Raw genomic sequence first — 27,986 nt, forward strand, 5'->3', positions numbered from 1 at the left:
CTGTGAAATTTGAAGCTGTAAGTTCGAGTTGTAATGAATTATGTATTATACAAGAATAGTATTGAAAAATGCACCCTTTTTTTTGATCTTGGATTTCTTTTTTTTTTGTACAAAATAGTGAGAGAATTAAGGAATAATTAGACAACTCTCTAACTGCATAAAAGATTAAAGTATCACCTAATAACTTTAAGCAAGATATCAACTATAGAAAAATAGTAAACACTTAAACAGAAAACAAAAAAATTTATTTACAAGTAATGATAACATGGAGTGCAATGAGTCACTTAACTCTTTTCATGAAAGCAAATATAGAATCATGATGAGATGCATTATGCTGAAGATGAAGTAATGAAAAAATATTAACCCTCATGTGGAACAAAAGGATTTGATATGGCCTCCATGCCTTCCATTGGACATATGACAACAACAGCTGTGCCCCTACAGACAACTAACCCCAAAGGTCTTTGATCTTCTGTCAATTTGTATGGATCATCAGGATCTAATATAAAAATTGAAAACTGAAAATTATAATTCTAGTTAGCTAAATTTTATGCAATAAAAAGTAGCCACTAAAGTAACTGTACTGATTTTAGAATAATATTACTGTTTTTTTTATGGACCAATGAATTTAATGATAAATTATGCCAACAAGTTTCACTATATGGTGAAACTTGTTGGTTTAAATAAAAATAAAATTTAAATTTAAATAAAATAAAAAAAATAAGTGTAATTTTATTCTAAAATTAAGTTAGTGGCCAAAAAAATTACACTCACAATAACTGTACTGTTATCAGTCTTTAGTTAGAGGATGTTACTGTATGTTTCCCAGCATAATGTATTATATTTTTTTACAATGAAACTTTAACTAAACAAACTGGAATACCGAGGGCTTGGTTTAGATCAAGATAAGCAAGGTGTCTTGATTTTGTGTTCTAGTTTAAAATTTAGTGGGTGCTTAAGGGTCAAAGCTGTATAACAGAGAGGAGACCTCCACGTAGCCTTTAAAGGAATGTGGAAAACCGACCAGGCCTTCTGCCTAATGTCCAATCCTCACCTCCTCGTGGTGCACCCTGTTGGGTATCTACCTGGATACTGAACGAACGAGGATGGGCTGGAAATTTGGGATTTAGCTGACCAAATTGTATTCTTATTGGCTTAAACCAATATACAAAATGATGGTACAACATGACAATATTCCATGCCGGCTGGGGCGTCGGTCGGTTAAACAAGGCCCCCGTTGTCTTTGGCAGGGAACCAGGGCATATGGCGAACAGCGAAAAGTCAACTACTGGAACAAATCTGAAAGCACACCCCAACTCAACATCACCAGAGTTAAAGATCGGTACTATCAACATAAGAAGCCTGAATGGCAAAGAAATGGAGCTAGCTGAGGAATTAGATAAGTACCAGATCGACATAATAGGGGTGACTAAAACAAAAAAAGACAAAAACTGGTGAGATCTATCTGAGCAATAAATACAAAATGTTATATTCAGAAAATGACAATCAAGGAAAAGAAGGACTAGCCATAGTATTCAACACAAAATACGAGGCTAATCTTCTTGAATAGCAGGCAGTCTCAAGTAGAGTGATGTGGGCAAATATCAGAATGCGGAATTGGACAATGAGACTTATTTGTGCCAATGGTCCCACAGAAGGTTCTACTAAGGTAGAAGTGGAGGAATTTTTTGAAGCTTTAGAAAAAGCAATTGATACAATGAAAAAGGAAATGTTGGTCCTTGTTGGGGATCTAAATAACAGAGCAGGAAATGATTGTGAGACATACAAAAATATTTTGGGAAAATTTGGAGAAAAAAGCAAAGCTAATAATAATGGCAAAAACCTGTTGGATTTCTGCTCAAGACATGGACTGGTTATTACTAACACCATGTTCCAACAGAAAAATGTGCACAAATTCACATGGAGAGAAGAGGCAAAGAATAATAAAAGTCTCATTGACTATGTTATTGTTGATAGTGATGTTTTCCCCCTGGTGCAGGACACCAGAATGTACAGAGGATTTGAAATTGGAAGCGATCACTATTTAGTCTTGAGCAGAATAAAAATGAATTTCATATTGAAAAGAATAACATGTAAGAAAGTTTTAAAGCTAATAAAACTTGAACAGCTCTCAGATGTAAACTGTAGACTAAAATACACAAAGATTATTGAAGAAAAAATGAAAGAGTTCGAGAACAGGAACCAAACCTTGGCGATTCAGTGGCAAGGCTTGAAGAAAACCCTGATTGATTCAGCCAGAGGTATGTGGGTTGGTTGTCTGCAAGGACAGAAAAATCAGAACTCCATGGTGGACACAGGAAGTTAAAGAAGAAAGCATATCAAAAGTTCCTGGCAAATAAGTCAGCTTTTGATCTTAGAGAATACAGAGACAAATGTAAGAAAGCGAAACACTGTGTAAAACTAGCTAAACAAAAGTCATGGGAGGACTTTGGCAAGAACATAGAAAATAAATATCAAGAAAGTGGTAAGATATTCTGGAGGTTTTTGAAGAAGCTTAGAAATGCAGAAAGAGTGCTGTAAAAGGAGTTAGAGATGATAAAGGTGACATGAAAACAGGAGAAAAAGATATTCTTGAAGTATGGAGTAATTACTTCGAAAAATTGCTAAATGAAACAAGCAGTGATAGCATAGTGGTAAAAAAAACTCAACAGGAATACAGTCAGGAATAATACATATCCATACTTGAAGTAGAAAAAGCCATTAAAGGCTTGAAATGTGGAAAGGCAGCAGGAGTAGATGATATTTGACCAGAAATGCTGAAGTATGGTGGTATAAAAGTCTTACAGTGGCTGCACTGCATAGTTCAGAAAGCCTGGACAGAGGGACGAATTCCCGATGATTGGAGTAGAGCTCTAATAGTACCCATATATAAAAAGGAAAATAAAACTGAATGTGAGAATTACATGGGTATTTCCCTGCTGAGTGTTCCTGGCAAGATCTATGCAAGTATACTTGAGAAACGGTTGAGAAGATTTGTGGAAGAAAAGCTTGGTTAAGAACAAGCTGAATTCATGCCAAACAGAGGCTGTCAGGATCAGATCTTCACTTTATGACAAATAGTGGAGAAAGCATGGGAATATAACAAAGATCTGTATTTAAGTTTTGTCGATCTAGAAGAGGCATATGACAAGGTGCCAAGAGAGAAGCTATTCAATATGCTACAGTTATATTGTGTCAATGGGGCATTATATCAAGTAATACTTTGTCTGTATTTGAGTTGTAAGTCAGCAGTTAGAATTGAAGGAAGTACAGAAGATGGTTTAATGTTAAATCTGGTGTGAGACAAGGATGTACATTATCGCCTCTGTTATTCATTATCTATATGGATTTCACGTTATGAAGGAAAGTGGCATTAAACATGACATCAGAATTGGAGATGTTAATGTTAGCTCTTTGCTTTATGCAGATGATGTTATACTTCTAAATAAATCTGCTACAAGTTTGCAAGATTCCCTGACTAAATTGAATAACTGTTGTAATAGATATGGTATGAAGGTCAGCATTAAAAAGACAAAGACAATGAAAATAGGTAGAATTGTTGAAAATGTCAACTGTGTTGTGAACGGGGAAACCTGTGGAACAAGTAAAACATTTCAGTTACTTAGGCACAATTTTTATTGAAGATGGTAAATTAAATATGGAAATAGACAACAGAATCAACAAAGCTGGTATGGTAGGAAGTCAATTGAACAAATACATATGGAATAAGAGAGAAATTAGTCAGAACACTAAATTAGCTGTATACAAGACAGTGTTCAAACCAGTTTTAACTTATGGATCTGAGAGCTGGGTCAGAAGTAAAACACATGACCAAAGACTAGAGACTGCAGATATGAGAGTCATGAACAGATGGCAATATCATATTAAAAACGAGGATATCAGGAAAGAACTTGACATTGTCGGCATCCAGGAATGCGTTAGCAGAGCTAATCTCGGGCGGTATGGTCACTTAAACAGAATGGGCAAGGAAAGATTAGCAAAACAAGTGTTCTCTGCCAGGTTGGCAGGAAAACGATCCAGAGGAAGATCAAGATTTAGGTGGATTGATATACGTTACAATGTGCCTTAGACGATAGAAATATAAGATCTGATAATGATAATATTGGAGTCTTGGCAAGTAACAGACTGATTTGGAGAAAAATTGTAGATAGGAAGTTAGCAATGATGTAAATTTTTCATGTAGTACTATCATATCCTGTACACCCCTTGAGAGTACATGTCAGGAATTTGATGATGATGTTTAAAATTTAGCATGAAAGACAACCAGATTTCTTTGCTATAGTATACTGGCATTGGAATGCACTGATATGTTGGACTACCCAAATGCCAAATGGTCATGTGAATGTTGAAAAAAAAATCTCTTGAAGTATAGTCTGGCCACAGATGAGAGAACCATAGCTGGCACAGTGCCAAGAAGAGTCAATTCGTGTTGAAAGGGAGAAAGGAATAAGGCGATGTACGTATTTGCCATCAACACGTGAAATCACGTGCTTTATATGTAAAATTTTCCAACTGTTATACAAGCAAAATAGTTCTGCTTTTCAGCCATTTTCTGTCCACTGCTGGATGAAGGCCTCCTCCAATTCTTTTCACCTTTCTCTGTTGTTGGCAATGGTTGACCAATTTTCCTCAACAAAATTTGACAATTCATCTCTCCACTTTCTTTTAGGATGACCTTGGCCTCCTTTCCCTTCTTTAGGAATCCATTCGTTAGTATGGTGGTCCATCGCTCATCTTCTCTTCTGGATAGATGTCTGGCCCATTTCTATTTTAGTCACTTGTGGTGAAGAATGATGTCATTGATGTGAGTCTGGCTTCTTATCCAGGTGTTTCACTTCATATCTTTTAATGTGATGCCTAGAACCAACCTCTCCATTTTTCTTTGAGTTGTTGTTAATTTATTTGCCAGTGCTTTTGTTAGTGACCAAGTTTCACAACCATATGAGATGACTGGAAGTATACAGTGGTTAAATGTCTTCCTTTTTAAACAGAGTGGGACATCATTGTTTTGAAAGATGCTTTTCAATTTTATGAATGCACTGTAGGCAAGTTTAACTCTCCTATTTATTTCCTTTTGGAGTCCACAGCTTAGATTAATGAGATGACCTAAGTATGTATGTGAAGAGACTCTTTCCAAGAAATTGTTTTCTATTATTATGTTTTTTGATGTTACAAAATGATTAAACATGATTTTAGTGTTTTTCTCTGTTTATCTTTAGACCGACTTTTCTGCTTTCATGATATAGGTCTTCCTATCATTATTATTAAAGTCTTCTGGAGTGTTTGCAAAAATTATAATATCATCTGCATATCTTAGGTGTGTCAAGTTTCTATTATTAATTTTTATACCAAGGTTTGTCCAGTTTATATTATTAAATATATCTTGAAGGACTGCTTAAAGATTTTGGGTGATAGAGTCTCCTTGTCGGACACTTTTTTCAATTGATATTTTATTGCTGCTCGTGTGAAGTTGGATTGTTGCTGTGAGGTATATTACATGGAGGAGGTCCATATATTCTCCAGGAACTCCCTGATTCTGGAGTGCTTTGATTATTGCATCAGTTTTGATAGAATCAAATGCTTTTTCATAATCAATGGAGGCTAATCAGAGAGGCAATTGGTTTTCTTCTGCTTTTTCTATTATTTGTTTTACTGCATGAATACGATCAATTGTGTTAAAATAGTTACCACTTTAAAAACTAGAATGTTCATAAAACAAAAACTAATTTTCTGGCATGTAATAATAAACAAACTCATCCCACAAGACAGACTGATTACCCTATTATTGGAATGGATTCTCCTTCTGCCATGTGCAGAAGTGTCAAGGGGTCTCACACTATAATGCCATTTTGGAGCATATGTGGCATGCTAAAATATCACTGGCTTTTTTTCTATTCCCAGTTAAAAAGAATGTGTGTGTATGTGGAACATGTTGGATTCAAACGCCAAATATCATCATCATCATCATTCAAATTCCTGACATGTACCCTCAAGGGGTGTACAGGATATGATAGTACTACATGAAAAATTTACATCATTACTAATTTCCTATATACAATTTTCCTCCAAATCAGTCTGTTACTTGTCAAGACTCCAACATTATCAGATCTTATATTTCTATCGTCTAAGGCACTTTGTACCGTATCAATCCACCTATACCTTGGTCTTCCTCTGGGTCGTTTTCCTGCTAACCTGGCAGGAAAACGACCCAGAGGAAGTCACATAACATCAAATATATGTAAGTGAAAGCATGGATCTCACCAGTTACTAGAACAAAAACCTGTTTACCATGGCACATTATGTTGCATTGCTCCATGGCACCAAAGAACTCAGATTTATATACAGCTAATTCTCTTTCTACATGGCTTTTTTTAAATACGATTTCGAAATAACATGGTTTAGAAAACAAAAGCAATTCCATTTTTACACTGTATATTTAACACGGTTGAAATGGTGCTTATTTTTAAAATTTTCATTTGAATTCAGTTATGTTAAAAAGGGTATTTCCATTATAATTTATCATTTCCTAGTACGGTACTTAAGTTTTGACTTACTTGTCTGTGTGCTTACTTGGGAAAAAAGATTAAAAACCTAGCTTATAAAATTGCTTGGTATCTTTAACATATACACACACACACACACACTGGCCAATGAATTAGAAATTTTTATTTAACACCATGTTGAATCTTCTTTAACATTTACCAATTCCCTACTATGCATAGGGAATTGGTAAATGCTAAGCAGGAACAGCCGTCATTAAATGCTTTGGTCAATTGTTATATACAGAGAATTCTGTTTGCCATACAAACCTTCTTAGATGATGACATTCCCGACAGACAGTCTTAGGACCACAGTTACTCCTCTTAGACAAGCAATGTGGGCTATTTTTCCACTAATTAAACACCTGGGATATCTCACCTTTTGAGAAACAAGTCGGCTCTGCTGTTTTCAAAATCATGGTTCCAGCCAGATGGCCATTCACAATAAGTGCCCTTTATCAAACTACGAAAGATCCTTTGTATCCCATTGTGATCAACACTACTGATGATTATTGACCAGCAGCATTCTTAAATAGTTGCCGTTGCCTAGAACATATGGTGACACGTGACCAAGTATTTTGCATATATGCTGCATAGAGGTTTCTAATTCAGTGGCCATTTGTATAAAGAGATAATAAAAATGGGTTCAAAATTGTTTGCCATTACAACTGATTGGTGGCAGGTGCTATCTGTGCTAAGCTATGTAACTCAACAATTGTGTTTAATACTGCCTGGCACCCATCGCATGCCCCCCCACTCCCCCCCATCTGTCAATGTCTTGCAAGCTTAGTGGTGCCTAAGCAGATTTGATGCGTTTGTCATTAAAATTTCAATTGATAAAGAAGCACTTGCACTGTAATCCAAGAAAGAAAACAAATTTAATTATTATCAGTATGTTTATTTTTCATTTAATACGACAATAAATTTTTTATGAAAGATTATTGACAATATGTGTATGTTATGTGTACATACATTCTGATGTACTTATTGTAACCATACAACTAATGAAGAATTATCAAAACTCATTTACCTCTTAAAAATTCTGTTGTATTATCAAGCACAAGATTCAACAATGGATCAAATCCTTTAAGAATTCCAGTTGCTATGAAAAGTTAAATTGTTAATTAAAAATTTGAGCATGTAACAATTATACATGAAAGCCAGTACATAATTTTTAATATTTTTTGAGATTTTACAAATATTTTATCTGAAGAATGCATGGATTTATGAAGAAGCTAAAAAATGTAAACTTTCCTTAAAATGTTATAATTAATAATAAATTCTGAATTTTTACCATAATTTTTATATACTATTACACATCCATATATATAAAATGGTTTTCAGTGCCTGGTGTAAGACCATTCCCTGTTTCAAATGCCAAGCAAAGAACTGCAAGCTTCCAATAAACAAAAGATAGCAAACAAGGTTATTAAATGTAGAAATATCAGACCACACAGCATATTCTAATAGTACAAATATCAGAAAGGAAAACAATTGAAATCACACAAATATATTAATCAAGCAGTTAAGAAAAGATTGAAGATTTCTGGCAGTGTCAGATATGATAAAAGATCTTACAAATTAAACATTAATGTTAGGAGATTTTAATGCATGACTGGGAAAAAATAAAAACAACACACACAAAGAATTGAAAATGGACAGAGATAAGTCTATTTTCATAATGAACAAATAAAAAATGAACACAGTTATATTTTATCATCTCATATCAGAATATTTAAAGGTCTTTCAGCCATCAATAAAATAGGCCTAGGAAGTGCATCATATAATTAGAAGAAAAATAACAAACATGATTAAATTAACAGAATGAAATAGAACAAAGCAAAACATGTGACACATTATTAGCCAATAAAAATAATCAGATGATTTGAGTTCAGTTAAGGTAGAAACTATTGAAAGCAATAATAGCAACAATGTTCCATGAAGCAGTGAGTTTGAGGCTATCTAGTGTGAAGTGGAGTTCAATAGGATGAAATATATGGTGGGGTGTTGCTACAGACCCGGTAGCTCAGTTGCTAGGGAGATGAAATGCATCACCCAAATTAGCCTAATGGCTGCTAAACAAGTAATCATAATGGGTGACTTAAAATATCTGAACATTGATTGGACAGAAGAGAAAACTGAATATAAGTATGAAGGAGAATTCACAGAGCTGTTATGAGACAATTTTCTCAAGTAGAATAAGAAAGAAAGAACTTGAAGTCAAAGGGTGTCAGATTTGATCATAACATCAAGAGGAGTCTTAGTTAAGGATGCAACTCTTTTGCCACCTGTTGGTAACAATAATTATGTTATACTAACCTGGAGAAGTAGCTCGGTATATGGATGTCCCAATTAGAAAAGGTTTACATGCTGAGCTACAAAGCTGGAAATTATGAATTCAAGAGACCACTATGTTCAATCTCATGGTATCAGTTACTGAATGGAAAGAATACCAGCAGTGCATGGGATGCATTGAAAAGATGCTTAAAGGATGTAGTATCTGACTGTGTTTATAGAGTTCCAAGAACAAACAGGATAAGGATGAAATGAATGTGCACTCTTATTAACCAGCACATGGGACAATGTCAGTAGAATATAAAATCAGCAGTTAAAGCAAGAGATCCATTAGATCTCTTGCTTAATAAGATCTTTAATGTGTACATTAATGATATCGGGAAGGACCTGAGAGAAGATGTTCAATTATTTTCTAATGATGCAAAGACAGGCAGGGCAATCAGAGTGCTACTGATATACAGTACTTACAGAATGACTTGAACAGGCTATAACTGTAAGCAAATGATAATGACTATCAATTCCATGTTACTAAGTGAAAAGTTATGCATTTTGATTGATAAGGTTTCTAATAGCATAATTATACTGGTAGGGTTATGCTTGGAGAAACTGATAGGAAGTTGAAGTTCAAGGCCACAGCAAAAAAAACTGCTAATACAACTCAAAGGATAATTACAATGCTGAAGCAAACATCGATTTGTAAAGATAAGTTATTTTGTATCTTTAAAAGGACTAGATATGTCTACATCTGGACTATCATGGATAGATTTAGTTTTCTGGTTTCTAGAAGATGAGGAGGCTGTGGTAAGAGTACAAAGAAATTATAAAGATGATATATGGAATGTAAGTTATGAGGACAGACGGAAAATATGTGGACTGCAGCTAGCAAACAGGAGAAGTAAGAGTGACATGATAAAGGACTACAAACCTTTGAAAGGATGCTATAGGTTACTGGTTGATGGAATTTTTTATTATACGGAAAGTGGAGAGGACAAGGGAGAATCACCAGAAGTTCAGTTCATTTGCAGTTAAGCGAACAGCTAGATTTTTCCTCTAACAGAGCAGTGAAGGAGGTGAACAATTTGGCTGTTGAAGTGGCAAGTGCATAAAGCATGAATGAGTTCAAGAGATGATATGATTGCTGGTGTGGATGATGTACAGCCTCCCTTGATGGTTCCTTAACTCCCTAAAGATCTCTGATGATGATTATAATAATAAAATTAAATTAATAATAATAAGAAAGTAATAAGAATTTCATGAGTTCTGATTTTTCTATCCTTGCAAACAACCTCACCACATGCCTCTCTGGCGCTGAGTCAATCAGGGTTTTCTTCAAGGCTTGCCACTGAATCTCCCTGTTCTCAAACTCTTTCATTTTTTCTTCAATAATCTTTGTATATTTTAGCCTACAGTTCACATCTGAGAGCTGCTCAATTTTTATTCGCTTTAAAACTTTCTTACATGTTATTCTTTTCAATATGAAATTCAATTTTATCCTGCTCAAGACTAAATGGTGATCACTTTCAATTTCAAATCCTCTGTACAGTCTGGTGTCCTGCACCAGTGGGAAAACATCACTGTCAACGATAATATAGTCAATGAGCTTTTCTTCTTCTTATTATTATTCCTGATACCTCCAAGGAGTCCGAAGACTCATTGTGGGATACCTACAACTGTTTCAACCACTACACCGAACCTCTACTATGAATCATCTCCATCAACGCCATCTACCGCCACCACAACTAGTATTTTTTGTCTGTAAATTGCGTGTGTTCTGAAGGGTCAATTTGTCAGTATGCAGCATGAAAAACCCGAGTTTCTGGGAGAAAAAACCCTACTACCTCCGTATGAGATCGACTAACTCACCTTCGATTGAAATCATCCAGATAAAGATTCTTCCCGTCACGATGAGAATCGAACTTAGGCCTATTCCAATCAAAGGGCGCAATGTACCGTCGTACTTCCAATTGTGCTAGGAGGTGCTTTATTCCTTGCTTCTTCTCTCCATGTGAATTTGTGAACATTTTTATGTTGGAACATGGTGTTAGTAATAACCAGTCCATGTCCTGAGCAGAAATCCAATAGGTGTTTGCCATTATTATTAGCTTTGCTCTTTTCTCCAAATTTTCCCAAAATATTTTTGTATGTCTGACAATCATTTCCTACTCTGCTATTCAGATCCCCAACAAAGACCAACTTTTCCTTTTTCATTGTGTCAGTTGCTTTTTCTTAAGCATCAAAAAATTCCTCCAATTCTACCTTAGTAGAATCTTCTGTGGGACCATAGGCACAAATAAGTCTCATAGTCCAGTTCCCCATTCTCATATTTGCCCACATAACTCTACTTGAGACTGACTGCCATTCACGAAGATTAGCCTCGTATTTTGTGTTGAATACCATGGCTATTCCTTCTTTTCCTTGATTGTCATTGCCCGACTATAACATTTCATATTTATTGCTCAGAAAGATCTCACCAGTTTTTGCCTTTTTTGTTTCAGTCACCGCTATTATGTCGATCTGGTACTTATCCAATTCCTTAGCTAGTTCCATTTCTTTGCCATTCAGGCTTCTTATATTGATAGTACCAATCTTAAACTCTGGTGATGTTAAGTTGGGGTGGGTTTTAGGATTTGTTCCATAGCTGACTTTTCGCTGTGTGCCCTGGCAAAAACAATGGGGACCTTGTTTAACAGGGTGATGCCCCAGCTGGCATGAAATTATATCATGTTGTACCATCATTTGAAATTTTTGTTTAAGCCAATAAGAATACAATTTGGTCGGCTAAATCCCAAATTGCCAGCCCATCCTTGTTCATTCAGTATCCAGGTAAATATCTAACAGGGTGCACCACAAGAAGGTGAGGATTGGACATTAGGGTCAGAAGCCCTTGTCGGTTCTCTGCACTTCTTTCAAGGCTATGTGCAGGTCTCCTCTCAGTTATATAGCTTTAACCCTTAATCATCCCATGCTAAAAGAAAGATATACAAAATAACTATCATGTTAGTCTTGTTGGGAAAAAAAAAGTAATAAGAAAACAATAGAAAATTACAGGCTCATCAGCCTATTGTCACAAAGTATATAAACTATTTATTAAAAAATAGAAAGAAAATAATAATATAATAAGAAGAAACAGAATATCATGGAAATTCAGCCTCACAAATAAGCTCGATTCAGAAAAGTTTTGTTTAGCTTGATCAACACTAAATCATTTTTAAGAGAAAATGATTTTATAGGTTTTATAGTCCACAGTAAAGCTTTTGATTCAGTCAAAAAAAATTCTTAAATTCCTAAAGAGATATGGAATATGTCAAGATCATATACAGTAATAAATAAAGTATATGAAGAAAAAAATCAACTGTTAGTATACTTATCTATTGCTTTGTTCATAGTTAAGTATACTAACTAAATATAAAAATACCAACAGAAAATCATAAAATAGAGCAAGTACAAGAATATGTATACTTTGGAAGTCTTTCATGGGACCATAAGCACAAAAAAAAAAGTTTCATTATCCATTTCTGCATTTTGAAGTCTGCCCACATAACTACTTGAAGTTGTCTTCCAATCAAAGATTTTATCTTCATGGTAGTTGAATTGTCACTACTCCTTCATTTTGAGAAAAGGAGAATTGTTGATAGCGATATCTTTATGATGGTTCAGAATACAAGAATAATGCAGAGAATTTGAAACTGGAAGTGATCGTCACTTACTTTTAAGTAGGATAAAAACGAATATCACATTAAAACAAATGGCATGTAAGAAATCTTTAAAAAGAACTAAACTTTTATAGATGAACTACAAGCTCAACTAAGCAAACATTATTCAAGAAAGAACAACAGTTCACAAACAAGAACCAAACCTTGGAGTCTCAGTAGCAAATTCTGAAGACACATTGAAGAAGGAAACCCAGCTGGTGAAGTTGTCTGCAAGAATAGACACAAGAAATTAAAGAAGCAGTCCTGGAAAAGAAGAAAAGGACACCAAAAGCTTCTAGCAAATGTCCAATGAGAGAGAAAAATCTAAGATAGCTAAGCTATGTGTAAAAGTAGTTGAGTAAAAGTCGTGGAAAGACTTTGGTAAGAATATAGAAGAGAAATGTTGGTAAGGGGCAAAATATTCTGGAAGATATAATAAAAACTCAGAAATGGAGAAGAGTACTGTAAAAGAAATTAATGATAAAAGTGACATGAAAACTAAAGATAATCTATATGTCTAGAATAATTACTTTGAAAATTGCTAAACAAAACAAGCAGTGACAATACAGGGATAGAAAACATTCAAGTAGAATGCAATCAGGAGTACAAATCAATACCCAAGGTTTTAAAATCCACAAAAACCTGAAATGTGGAAAGGCATGACATTTGATCAGAAATGATCAAATATGATGGAGGTTATGCAAGCATATTTGAGAAAAGGCTAAGGAAATTGTGGAAGAGAAACTTGGCGAAGAACAAACCGGGTTCAGGTCACACAGGATTGTCAGGATCAGATTTTGACAAACAGTCAAGAAATAATGGAAATATAACAAAGATCTGTATTTAAGTTTTATTGAGCTGGAAAAGGCATATAATAAATGCTGATAAAAGCTGCTCAAATCCTACAATTATCTGACATGAATGGAAAATTATACAAAGCAATGCATAGCCTTATACTGCAGTCCCCCCCCCCCCCCCTGGTTTCAGTCACCTGCAGTCAACCCTGGTCCAAAAATATGAAATGAAAAATTCCAGAAAGAAATAATTCATAAGTTTTAAATTGCATGGCATTCTGAGTAGCATACTGAAATCTCACCCTGTCCTGCCCGGGACATGAATCATCCCTTTGTCCAGCGTATCCACACTGTACTGTACACACTACCTGCCCGTTAGTCACTTAGTAGCTGTCTTGGTTATTGGATTGACCTGCTGCAGTATCACAACAGTCGATTCAAGTGACCCTTACTTTACTTAATAATGATCCCAAAGTGCAAGAGTAGCGATGCTGGCAATTTGGACATGCCAAAGAGAAGTAAAGTGCTTCCTTTAAGTGAAAAGCTGAAAGTTCTCGACATAAGGAAAGAAAAATAATCGTACACCGAGGTCAATAAGACTCCATTCACATAACTTTTTTATTATAGTATATTGTTGTAATTGTTCTATTTTATTATTAGTTATTGTTGTCAATCTCTTACTGTGCCTAATTTATAAATTAAACTTTATCATAGGTATGCATGTATGTATAGGGAAAAAACATAGTATATATAGGGTTCGGTGCTATCTGCAGTTTCAGGTATTCACTGAAGTATTTGAAACGTATCCCCAGTAGATAAGGGGGGGGGGGACTGTACTTAAGTTGTAAAATTAGCTGTTAGAATTGAAGGAGATAGAGAAAGATGTCTTGATGTAAAACCAAATATTGTGTATGGAGAGTGGTATCCCAAAGGAGAAAGATCACGTGCAGCATGTCGAAGGGCTCTATTTTGGGACCATTATTGTTTAACTTGTATGTTAATGATATTGGGATAGTTATAACTGGAAATACATTGGAAATTATGTGGAGTTGAGAAGAGCTATGAGAATTAAAGCAGATGTCTTACAGGAATATCTGAATAGGCTGTTTGAGTGCAGCTACCAAGCAGTGCTGCAAAGTGTAAGATCTTGAAATTTGATGGGCAAGGATGGAATTCAGATTATATAATTAATACGGAAATTTTGAAGGATGTGGAAGAGATGAGAGATCTGAGAGTAATGGTGGAAACAGACTTGAAGGTTAGAGGTCACACTGATAAAAATTTGTGAGAATATCACAACAGGTTATGGAAGTGATGAGGAGGAGGATCTCCACATGGAAAAGCAAAAAGGTGATGGTTCTCTTGTATAAAGAATTGATTAGGCCACATATGGACTACTGTGTATGTGCACAGATCCAATCACCTGGTTTTCAAAGGAATGAGGATATTTTAGAGAGGGTCCAGAGAAGATTTACTAAGTCAGCGATGGGACATGAAGATAGATTGAAGAAATGCAATTTGTAGAGCCTTGTGAATAAAAGAAGAGAGAGAGATATGACTGACAAATATAAGTTGGTGAAGGGGATGTTACCAAATTAATGTGGAGAAGATTTTTTTTAGAGCAGAGGAAGACAGGGTAGAAACAAGGGGGCCATTTGTAGAAGCCAAGTAAGGAGTCTCTTTGCATGGAGAGCAGGCACTAAGTGGAATATATTGTCTAAGAGTGTGGCAAGTACAGAAACCATGAATAAGTTTATATCACAGTCTTTTGACAAAATAGAGGTCTAATGTTAATAATATAATAAAGACAAGGAAAGAAAGTGGCATTAAACTTAATATAAAAATCAGAAATATTCAATTCAGCTCATTATTTTATTCAGATGATGTTATACTCTCAAATAAATCCAGTACAAGTCTATCTCTAAGACTCTTTAATTAAACTGAATAACTGCTGTAACAAGTTGGGTATGAAAATAAGCAGTAGCATAGAAAACTACTGCTACCTTCTCAATGGAGAACCTAAAGAACAAGTAAAATATTCCAAATGTTCAGATACAATCTTTAGTGAAGATGACCAATTAAATTTGGAAATAACAGAATAAGTAAAGTTTGTAAGTGTGGAATCAGTTGAATAAAAACTTATTATATGGAAGAAGAGAAATTAGGCAAAATGCTGTTTCGTAGACTGTGTTTAAATCAATTTTAGCTTATGGATCTGGGAGACAGGTTACAAATAAAACAGTTGATCAAAAGATTACAGCCATGAGCATAGTTTGAAAAATGCACTCATCTGCTTGTTTTGTGACATGTGAGAATTTTTAGTTGATATCAGTTTTATTTACATAAGGATGATTCTGTTTTGCATCATACATAGTTCTACATGTTTACCTTTATTGTATCCTGGGTAATGCTGATCATTACAAATAGTCATTTTGTTGATTATCACTGAATTTGTAGTAATGGAAAACAACCAATGAGAAGATAGGATACACACAAATCATTTTCCCCTCAGAAAGCATTCCAGCTTTACCGCAAGATAACCAGTTGATTGTGACAAGACAACGTGCACATGTGAAAATATTTCCTCAAATATTTCAATTATGTTGATTCTAATCTAAATGTGTTTTAATCGCTTTCTGAGTTGCCACTGTCACATGACTTCACTAGTCCTATCACCTGACAATATTTCGGAGCCAGTCAAAATCCAGAAACGCATAAACCTAAGGATTTTATTTTATTGAGTTTTTATGATATTGAAAGTTTGCTTACAAATGACATAGAAGACACTTTGCTTTTTAGATAAAAGTGATTCATTAACAAAAGCTAATTAATTGACCAGATCCAGGAATAAATACATGATATATTAGGCAACTGTGGGTAGAGTTTATGCAGGCCAACATCTGATGAGAGAGATATATGCCTGACTGGTGAGTCAACACAAAATTTTTCAAGCCCTGACCATGAAAGTTCTGAGGAAAATTAGGGATGTGAATGGATGACATAACAGTAGATTCATATTAAAAATGAAGATATTAGAAAGAAATCTGATAGTGTTACATTTAAGAATGTGTGAAGAGAGTCCTTAGGTAGTATGGTTACTAACCAGGAAAGGAAAGGCTATTAAAACATGTGTTTGATGCTCGAATGGCACAAAAAAGTCTACAATGACCACAATTGTGGTGAACTGATGTACTTAAAATTCCCTAGAAGACCAAAAGATGTTAACAGTTCCTATCGTTAGATGTGCACATGAGACCTGATAAACAACAGTTTCATTTGAAAAAAACTAATAGGATGCTAATAATGTATACCTAATCATGTTGAGCAATCTGATAGTATACTCATGGATGATGATATTCTTTCAGAAATCAACTCATCAATTTAATACTACAGAGATACATGAAGCTGGTAATATTTACCATACAAGAAAGTAAATTATTACAATAATCTCAAAAATCTTACCTTCCCTTCCACCTTGAAATTTTACTCTTATAGGCTTATCTAAATATCTAGCCAAATCGACAATGCTCTCCTTCCTTTTCTTTTCTTTATCACCAGCCCCTCGTTCCACAGCTTGTTGCTAAAAGGGGAAAAAAAAAAATTGAACTAAAAAAAATTATAAACCACTGTGTATCAAGAATAAATTCTAGTGGTACAGAAAATAAAGAAAAGAACATTCCACTATTTTTTTTTATTACATAGGATGCAGTAGCTCTCATGAATAAAACTGGTTTATATTATTTCATTTCAAGAAATTTAAAAATTTTTATAGTATACAATTCCACTTTTCATACTTAATCAATACTGTGAATTGAGTCATCACTGTTTGTAATGATGTCAGCCATTATGAATATCTGTAGAAAAGAAAGTTTGTGACAGGTACTGATTCGTGACAAAATCATCAACTACTGCAAATGAAAACAAAAAAAAGTAAGTAAACAATAAGAAAACATAAAATTTGTTTTTAAAATTATTTTGTGATTTTCTATTTTATGTTATTTAAATTGTTGAATCACTTGATTCCTTCATTATTCGATTAGAATTTTTAATAAACATTTTTGTTTTAATCACTCCTATGCGAATTTGTTCAGCATACTATGCATCAATTCTTATTGTGTTTTTCATCTACAATCATGGCAGCCAACACTGTTTGATTTCCACAGTTTGCATTACTTTCAAGTGAACAAAAAATGTTTGTAAAATGGACTTAAGAGTCACCGTGCAAAACTTTATTTTGTTGTTGTTTTTTAATGCTTCACCTACCTGACAGTCCAAAGAATAACTTTCAATGCAGATCATTTTATAACATAAAAGTATATAAAGTTACAAATGAAAATTTCCTGTTGCATTATGAGAAAGAGAGAGAGAGAAATATTTAATAAGTGTTGTTTTACGATAAACAGCCAAAAGGCTATTTTTCCGGCAACATAAATTAAGGGGATAATAAATCCCATATCATTTTATTTTACAGCCGGGTACGAAACTCAGAGATCGAAATCTAAGAGTTTCATGCCGAAGAACTATCGGCGAATCCAAACGTAAGTCATCACTTGGGTAGTACAACACTAGGCAACTAGTGTCAAAGTTGGAGCAAGCTCCGTCACTATTTTCTCATAATGTAAAACGCAGCTCCTAGGAGATGAAACTCTTAGATTTCGATCTCCAAGTTTCGTACCCGGCTGTAAAATAAAATAATATGGGATTTATTATCCCCTTAACTTAAGTGTTGTTTTATTATGATTGTGTAGTTGTTGTCTGCTGATAAATATAGAAAACTTAAGTCCATCACTAATCGGAATGCCATTTTGTTGGTGAAATGCAATCCAAGCATTGGGTTACCATAACCAAAATTATAACAAAAAAACTATTTGTATGAACCAAAGAACGTGTCAATTAGCAAATAGTATTATTAAATCACTGAAGCTAAGTTGTCTGCACTTATCCACATTTCATACAGTACAATTATCTTAAATGTGTTAGGTGGTCCACCACAGACAAGAAACTTTGTTTCATATAAATCTTATTGCCATCACAGGGTATCATCAAAGGAACAAGAGAAGCAATAAATTATTATATTATTACTAGGGGAGAGGGGATACGTCCCCTGGCACCTATGGTGCACAACCCCCGTATTCCAGACTGGTAAGCGGGTTCTCCTTGAAATTCTGATGACTCAACATTCAGGGGCTACCCTGAGTGTCGAGTCTTCAATAGGGTTGCCCCCCCCCCCCCCCACGAGTTCGGGACTGGTAGGCCGGTTCTCCTTGAATTCTGATGACTCAAAAGGGGGATACCCCCCTTTCGATTCGTCAAAATTCGAATCCTGCTTGTGGGCATGGATGTAAATTTGTGATTGTCTGTGAAAATACTAGTAATGATGATGGGCAGTGGATGACGCTGGTGTAGATGATGATGGTAGTTGGTGGATTGAGCAGTGGAGACAGAGTTTAGAGTGCCCTCCCTCGATGAGTCATTGGACTCCCTGGAGGTGTTACGTAATAATAATAATTACATAAATTCTCTGTAATCTGCTTTAACCTGACTTATCAATGGGATTTTTTTTTTTTAAAGACTCTCTCTCTCTTTAAATTTTACTAACATTTTAACTTATACATCTTTACATGATACAGCAGTCCTCAATCTGTTTTGTGTATTGGGGGAAGGGCATGGTGATGAAAAGTGATTTAACTTTTATACATTATATACTTGAATAGATTGCATGAATGGGCAGGTAAGTGGAACTATCAGTTCAATGTTGCCAAGTGTAAGGTTTTGAGATTTGGTAAGCAACGATGGGATGCAAAGTATACACTTGGTGGGGAAACTTTAATAGAAGTAGAGGAGATGAGAGATCTAGGAGTGATGGTGGACAAGGACCTGAAATTCAGGGGCCACACTGCACAAGTTGTGAAGACATCACATCGAATTATGGCAATGATGAGGAGAACCCTGACATGTAGAAATAGAGAGGTTATGATTCCACTGTATAAGGCCTTGATCAGGCCTCATATGGATTATTGTGCAGATTTGGTAACTGGGTTTTCATGGTGACGAGGATATGTTGGAAAGGGTACAGAGAAGATTCACAAAGGTAGTCAGTGGTCTTTGGAATGTGGAGTACAAGGACAGATTGAATGTAAGTTGCAGAGCCTTGTGAATAGGAGGAAGGGGGGGGGATATGATTGAGACATATAAGCTGGTCAAGGGTTGTTATCAGGTAGATATGGAAGAGATTTTTCATAGAATGGGAGAGGGGAGTAGAACAAGAGGCCATTGCTGGAAACTGTATAAGGAGGGTGTGAGAGCAAAGGAGTGAGAAGCAGGTTCTTTGTATGGAGGGTGGTTGATGAGTGGAATGCATTGCCTGAGTCTGTTGTGGATGTGGACACATTGAATCAGTTTAAGACTTGGTTGGATGAGCATTGTATGCAATAGTGAGTACCTCCCACGATGATTCTCTGATTCCATGGAGGTCAAATGTTAATAATAAAATAATAATTATTATTCTGTCTGTCTTAAATTTAACATATCTGATAATATACAACAGAATTTGTTGATTTTGATTCAATATTTTTCAACTGTGGATAAACAGGAAAGCAAAGGATATCAATACTGACTGACAGTTTGTATATATATATACATAGAGTGAACAGGATAAGATGTGTGTCAAATGGGAAATAAAAACTCAAATTAAGCAGTATTAGGGGAACAAAAGAGATTATGGTAAGTGTGTTAGGAAGAAGGGGGGAGAGAAGAACAACTGCATGAAGGTCATAAAAAAAAAAGAAAAGAAAAAAAGAATAGAAATTGACTAGTATAGTAAGGAAAGTGGAGTAATGACCAGTCTATTACCCCCCCCCCCTCACCATTTAGCTTAAGTAAAATAAAAATGAAATTTATATTAAAAAGAAAAATATGAACAAAAGGTTTAAAAATAATCAAAATCAAGCATTTTTCATGGCTGAACAGTAGACTCAAATACATGAATATTATTCAAGAAAAAAATGAAAGCATTTGAAAACAAGAAGCATTCGAAACCTTGAAGAGCTAGTGGCAGACTGAAGAAAACATTGATTCAGCCAGACAGACATGAAGGTTTATTGTAAGGATAGAAAAAATCAGAACAAGAAGTTATAGAAGCAGTCATGGAAAAGAAAAAAACACTGAAAGTTCCTAGTATGTGTTCTACACAAAAGTCATTAGAAGACAGGTAAGAATATAGAAGATAAACATTAGAAAGGCAGCAAAATGCTCTAGAAGCTATTGAAAAAACATACAGTAAAAGGAATTAGAGATGATAATAATGATATGAAAACTGAAGATAAATAAAGATATTCTACATGTGTAGAATAATTACTTTGAAAGGTTCTAAATGAAACCAGAACCATGGGGGAAATATTCAAGAGGAATGCAATCAAGAGTATTAATACTTGAAATAGAAGAAGCCATCAAAAACTTGAAATGTGGACAGGCAGCTGGGTGTAGATATGATATTTAAATCAGAAAAACTCAAATATGGTGATCTAAAAGTTTTTCATTAGCTGCACTACATAATTCAAAAGACCTGGTAAGAATGTCAAATTCCAGATGATTGAAGTAGAGTTCTCATAGTACTAACCATAAAGAGTGAAATAAAATTGAATGTGGGAATTACAGAGGAATTTCTTTAGTGAATATACATAAAAATATAACGGAAAAACTCACGTAGAAAAATTATTTAATGGTATAATTTTCGCCCGTGTGTCACAGGCATCTTCAGTACAATTAGGCACAAAAATTAAACATTAACTGACAATTCCAAAAAGCTGAAGTACTGAAGATGCCTGTGACACACGGGCGAAAATTATACCATTAAATAATTTTTCTACGTGAGTTTTTCCGTTATATTTTTATGTATAGTTATGTCTACTCACGGTTTACCTCTTTTAAAACTTATTCTTTAGTGAATGTTTCAAGTAAGATTTATACAAGCATACTCGAGAAGAGGCTAAGAAAAAAAGATTAAGGGAAACTTGGAGAAAAACAAGTTAGGTTCACAGTTGAGAAATCATGATACTATAACAAGGATTTCTAAGCATTTTGTAGACATGGAAAGGCATGTAACAAGAGACCTGTTCATAACACCATGGTGTAAATCAGTGGTCTCCAAAGTGTTGTACGCGTACCCCCTGGGGTACGCGAGTTGATACGTGGGGGTACGTGAAAAAAAGTTTTATATTGATTGGAAAAAAATTAAGTAATAATTAAAGATAAAAATATTACTTTCTTTCATCGATTAAACATATATCTAATATAGACAAAGACGTTATAAAGATCGTGTAAACTTAAATTTGTGGGCGACTTTGCACACATGATTGTCCATGGCAAACCTGTCATGTTTTTTAAAACTAGGGAGTAAATCTCTTACTTCTTATCATTGCCACTGTTTGCAGAGCATCCTAGTGTTGACAAGCCCAACTAGAGAAGGAAAATTGCTTAGTTATCCTGCTATCTACAGATGACACCACAGTTGTATTAATTATTTGACTATTAGTAGTAAGTTTAATGATTTTTTAGTATATATTGTTTCTGTGCAATTCCAATGCCTTTTTGTGCTTACTTTTATGTTTACACTAGAAATAGTGAATTAATATTATCAAAATTGCTTACATTTTTAAAAAGTGTTTGATATTATCAATAGTAAATGATTATATTTAAATTTTACAAATTAACCCTCACAAAATGGATAAATAGTTAAAAAAATTTCCTCCAAAGAAATCGCGAATTGAAGATAATTACGATAGTACTTCTACATCAGAAGAACAACAAGGAAAAGATAAGATTGATTCTTCTATTCAAACAAGTTCGTTATCAGTCAAATTAAGTGATAAAAACATTAATCTGAAACTTAACAAAACCTTGCCCAAGAAAGTTCAAAATTATCAAGAAGACCACTTGAAATGGGGATTTATATCAACGATAGTCAACAATGAACCTCGTCCTACATGTGTATTGTGTCATGAGACGCTTTGTAATGGAAGTATGAAACCATCATTATTAGTAAGACACTTAAAAACTAAGCATCCTGAACATGAACACAAATCTTTACAATTCTTTGAATGATGTTTGAAGACATGTAATTCTCAATCCAACAACTTAAAAAAATTCACTAAAATTAGCAATAAATATTTGGAGGCATCTCTTGAGGTTGCATTCTTAATTGCAAAAGACCAAAAGCCACACACCATTGGGGAAACACTTGTACTCCCAACTGCCATAAAAATGGTAGAAATAATCCATGGAAAAGAATATGCAGATAAACTAAAATGTATTCCCTTATCAGCAAATACTATTGGTAGCGTATAGAAATCATTGCAGATAATTTAAAGAAGCAACGTATCGTAGTATCAGAGGCCATCAAAACAGAATTTCAAGTAATTATGAAAGAAATGCAAGGCCATTGTTCACATTAAATATTGTAATAAATGTGTTTGTAAGCTGTTAATAATAAAAATAATGTATAAAAATATCTAGCGTTTTTAATTATTATATGATGATACAAGGCATTTCCTCTTTACAATACTTATTACAATAGATTTTTGCTCAATCAATTGGGGGTACGTGCTATTTATTTTTTCTGTCTTGGGTGTATGCGATCAAAAAAGTTTGGAGACCACTGGTTAAATGATCTGGTTGGCCTAGTGGTTAGCACACCCACTCTCCAACCAATAAGCTGAAGGTTCGAGTCCCACCCGGATGAATGTTTGGAATTGTCTTTAGGTGGGAGATGAATTTTATCACCATGTCTGAGACCACCACTGCTACACTTACTGGAGGCCTGAAGTGGCTTGAAAAAGTTCCATGTTTGGTCTCTGGAGCAGGGTTTCTGGACTATGCAAAAATAAATAAAAAAAATTACAAAAATAAAAAAAAAACCTTAGCCCATCCATGGTACAAATGTATTATAGGTTGACTAATAATTGTTTGTGGGTGGGAACCACATAAAAAAGAGTTTAAACAAATGGGATTTTATATTGAGCAATACATGTTTGAATTATAAGTCAGAACTGATGGAAATAGAGGAAGATGATATGATGTGAAATCAGGTTTGAGACAAGGGTCGGTACACAACTATCTCCACTCTCACTCATCATCTATATGAATCACATTATGAAGGAAAGCGGCAATGAATCTTAATATAAAACTGGGAGATGTTACTCTTTACATTATGATGTTAAACTCAGATGTTTTCAACATTCCTGCCTATTTTCATACTCTTTATTAACGAATCTTGCATGCTTGCTGGTATTAGATTTAATTAAGAGTTTAACATCATGAACAGGGAACTACAGACAAAGTAAAACAGTTCAACTATTTAAAATTTTTTTTAGTGATGATGGCAAACTAAATATGGACTCAGAATATAAAGAATAACAAGGCTAGTATGATGGTTGGCCAGTTGAATCAATTAGATGGAATAAAACAGAAATCAGTCTACCACTAAACTAGCTGTATCTATAGTATTCAAACAAATTTTAACTTACAGATTTCAGAGCTGCATTTAGAAAGAAAACAGCTGATTAGAGAATTAGAGATACGAGTTCATATCTCTGGACTATTTCCTAATTTTTTCTGAGGAAAAATTAGGAAAGTGAACAGATGGCACCAATGGCAGAATCATATTAAAAAATTATGATAATCGGAAGGACCTTGACATTGTCAGTATTCAATAATGGGTGAGCAGAGCTAATCTTAGGTGGCAGGGTGTACCTTTCTGTTGAAAGTCACACACTTTAAATAAAAAGGCATAGGAAAGGTTTGCAAAACAGTTCTCGATAATAGAATAGAATAACTAGAAAACTTCAGGAAAACCAAGATCTAGATGGACTGAAAGTGCCTTTATATATATATAATAAGAATACAGATATATAAGAGCCGACAATAATGGCATGCTGACGATAACAGACTAATTCGGAGGAAGATTGTCAATACGAAGTCACCCCCCCCCCCCTTGGGGTACATATCAGGTGTTGAGTGATGAAAGTGATCTTATTGGATGGACACGATAAGATGATGACTACAGCAAAACATATTATTGAATTATTTAATGATCACTTAATCAGATTATGTAATCCAGACGAAAATGATGTTAATAACAGGGCTGACTGGAGAAGGAAATGGAAAACATAGCCAATGTTTCAAATTTGGAGGTGGAAAGAGGGTAAGATAGCACCACTGCATATGGGTGGAGTTAAAAAAGTAGCAAATTATAGTATAGTATATTTCTCTGCAGTGGTGGTTGAAGTATTTAAAAGTTAGTTTATGACTAAGATACAAAGACCTGATATGGATACTTAGATGCTGATTATCACCTATGTTTTTGCCTCAAGGAAGAAACAGATGTCTAGAGATAATAATAAAATAACTCTATTTTTTTAATTAAATTAGCACCAATATTTCACCTTGGTCACCAAAGGAATTTCATAAGCTCAACAATATAATATGTACGTGCACAACCACAGGAAGGAAATCACAGGCTGAGTTCAAAAAATGGAGTAATCCTAATGTCCTGACTGGGCACAGTGAGGGGTATCTCAATTGTTCAAGCTAATATTTCATGGTGATTATCTCCCAGAATAAATATCTTGTTTCAGCAACCCAGCTAAATGTATATTGATACATAGCTAAGTATTATGGAAATTAAGAAAAATTAGTTCAATAAGTAATTGGTTAATGGATATATTGGAGTGGGTAAGGGTTTGATTTAATTAGAATTACAGTCATAGCAACATAAGCTATGAGCCATCATATTATGTATGTTACCTTTACATATTTTCTAGTTAGTTTGCCTGTTTTGTAAGATGAAAACAGCAAGTTTCTGGGAGAGGAATGAGTGATAAATGGAATAATAAGACTGCTGTTAAGTTAACTACCTATGATTAACCCAGTCATCTTAACCACAGGACTGACTGGGGAGTCAGCTGCCTGCAGATGTTGCAAAGTTGAAGAGGAGAGGGCTAAACTAATACAGAGGCTCTTCAAGGAGATTTGAATGAGCTAATAAGGTAAGCAGATGAGTACTGATGAAGTCCAACACATATACATGCAAAGTTATTGTTCTAGAATTCAAATGTGGAAGGCATAGTACCATGCTAGTGATGGGGCTTCATGTGGGTAACAAAGGAAGTGAGGGATCTTGGAGTGGTAACTGACAGGAAATTATGGTTCAGGGAATACACTGTAAAGATACTGAACATACAGAATTGTTTGGCTGGATTTCAAGAGGTGGAAAAATTGAGTTCAGAGACAAGTAACCAAAATAATATCAGGGATGTGGGATGTAAATCATGAGGAGAAACTGAGAAAATTTACTCTACAGAGTTTGATAAACACAAGGAAGTATGATATAATTGAGACAAACTGTTCAGGGAAACATGTGGAAAGATAAGCTCCTCTCAATAAGTTGGATGGACTCTCAGCCATTCCTATAAGTTATAACAGTATAACAAGAAAGGGAATAAACAATATGTTTCTTGCATGTTGGAGAGTAACAGCTGCCATGTTGCAAAAGGTTTACAGATGCATGGTAGTAAATGAATTTAAGGTGTGATTATAACAGATGTAGCAGTTAGGTATGGACCTTCTACTTATTGTTATTTTTTTAATCCCTGAAGGTCCAGTAAGGAAATTACAAGAGTTTCATAGAAATCATTAGTTGTTCAAAAATCATAAAATTCGATGTTAGAGCAAGAAAGAGCAAAAGCTAAAAGTGCATTTAGTAACACAGGGACTATTACAGTAATCCCAATATGGACTCTAAAGATAGAAACTAAAGACAATCTCTCTTTTTTTTCCCCCACAGAGTATGCAGCTTTTGGAATTCTGGCATTGCAATTTTTCCATGAAAAAATGCATGTATCTGCAAACTTCAATACGGAGATAAAATTTTGCCATTCCTGTTCTAGTTTTGCAAATATTGTGTTTGGTTGTCAACTTGAACAAATCCTTAAATAATTCATTTTTAACACTGAGGCATATGTTAGAAATATACACAAATGCAATCTTTTTCATATACATAAATGATACACTTCAAGTAAATACGTAAAAGGAAAGAAACTTTCTACAGAAATAACTCCTCTTTATTGGAGAATTATGTTATGTAATAACACAATTTATATAATGACAATAGCATGCTTAAGTGGGCAAATATGGCATAGTGAAGTTGCATATTTCCACTTATATTTGTATTTTAAGACACGTATTACATAAGTTGATGAAACAAAAGAAGTGTGGTCTCTGTGTTATTTTGTTATGTGTACAATAACATTTAACACACACACTAATTATTTTGAGACCAAGAAACTACTTTCACTTATGTCTAATTTTCGCACAGTATTAGAGGAAAGAGAAGAGGATAACGTGATACCAGTATGAAGGTATAGTCACCTTAACTTACATGGATTCTACACCAGTTTCATGGGTAGATGATGGAATGACAAAGAAAATATGCAGAATTAAGTTACTAAGGTGATCTCTTGATAACATTCCATATACTGATATGGAATGTTAATCATAAGTAGTTAACACTCTAGACCCATTCCAAAGGCAGAGTTAACAAGCCACAGATTGCAGAGTTTAGCAAACTGGCAGAAAAGAGTATACGACAGACACATATAAGTTGTGAATGGATTTATAGAACACATACACAAAAGATTTTTAAATGCACAGCAGAAAGTAAAAGAACAATAAAGAGAAGAATGGTGTACATGGTTCCAAATTAATAACGCTGCTCTCATTATTTCATTATATGAAACATATTTTTATCTTTTGTAATATAAAATATATCAGTACTGTCACTAGCAATCACTATCCAATAATAATCCAGTTTCATGAACGAATTTTGAGTTGTTCTATAATGTTACTTTAATTTTTTTTTTTAAACTAATAACATAAAACTGTGGACAAGTTTACTTTCAAACTTCCAAAATATTTCATATTTTTATTCAATAACTACCGCAATTAAAATTCGTGTTACCTGATGCTGTTTATATCGAGTAGTTTTTTTTTTTTAATTTTAAAGGGATTAAGATTTTTAAAATACGCCAAGTTGGGCTTACTAATGTGAAACGTCAAAATTTAATTTTCGAAAATATTCTTCAGCCTTGTTACATATTCACTACAGGTATAGATTATTTTAGGATAGACTCCTTCTACACTACAAATAATAGAGAGTTTCAGTTGTTTTAATCTAGTGAGTGGCCATATATATATATATATTAGAAAATTCTACATTCTTATTTTTATTTTCCTTTAAAAAAAAAAAAAAAAAACTTACAGCATTCATTTCCAAAATGAGAATAATCCAGATATGTAGCAATAATATACAAATACAAAACTGACTGAAAGCATGAAATAACACACAGAGAGAAGACAGTGCCCTCTTTTATTTTGAAGTTTATATTTTAATATTAAAGAATCAATGGTAGAATTGATTGTAATCTCTAACTTCATTTAATGAGACATAAATAATTTCAAAATTTGCAGATGCAACTTTCCTACATAATAAATCCTCTAAACCCTATATTTGAATTACAACGTCAAAGTTTATCATAAGTCATGGTAGTGACTTTCAGTCAAAGACTATGGTGAGTCACTGACTGTTATTA

At 34.2% G+C, this 27,986-nt stretch overlaps 1 protein-coding gene across 1 annotated transcript; it reads right to left on the reverse strand.

Moving 5' to 3' along the window:
- Window positions 1-224: 224 nt before the first annotated feature.
- On the reverse strand, window positions 225-27,975 carry LSm7 (U6 snRNA-associated Sm-like protein LSm7). Its single transcript, XM_090408807.1, has 4 exons — window positions 27,656-27,975; window positions 16,804-16,921; window positions 7,591-7,662; window positions 225-499 (listed from the first exon to the last, which is right to left on the reverse strand). The coding sequence occupies exons 1-4, from the start codon at window positions 27,662-27,664 to the stop codon at window positions 360-362; spliced, it is 339 nt and encodes a 112-aa protein (XP_090264933.1). The 5' UTR covers window positions 27,665-27,975; the 3' UTR covers window positions 225-359.
- Between the last annotated feature and the right edge of the window lie 11 nt (window positions 27,976-27,986).

Source organism: Typopeltis vanoorti, chromosome 2 (assembly GCF_054136105.1).
Source record: "Typopeltis vanoorti isolate ZY-2024b chromosome 2, IOZ_Tvanoo_1.0, whole genome shotgun sequence".
Lineage (NCBI taxonomy): Eukaryota > Metazoa > Arthropoda > Arachnida > Uropygi > Thelyphonidae > Typopeltis > Typopeltis vanoorti.

Coding starts and splice junctions, on each gene's coding strand:
- LSm7 (XM_090408807.1), bottom strand. Junction 7,663..16,803: donor ATTTCAAGGTGGAAGGGAAG/GTAAGATTTTTG, acceptor AACTTTTCATAG/CAACTGGAATTCTTAAAGGA. Junction 500..7,590: donor TACAACAGAATTTTTAAGAG/GTAAATGAGTTT, acceptor TTTTTATATTAG/ATCCTGATGATCCATACAAA.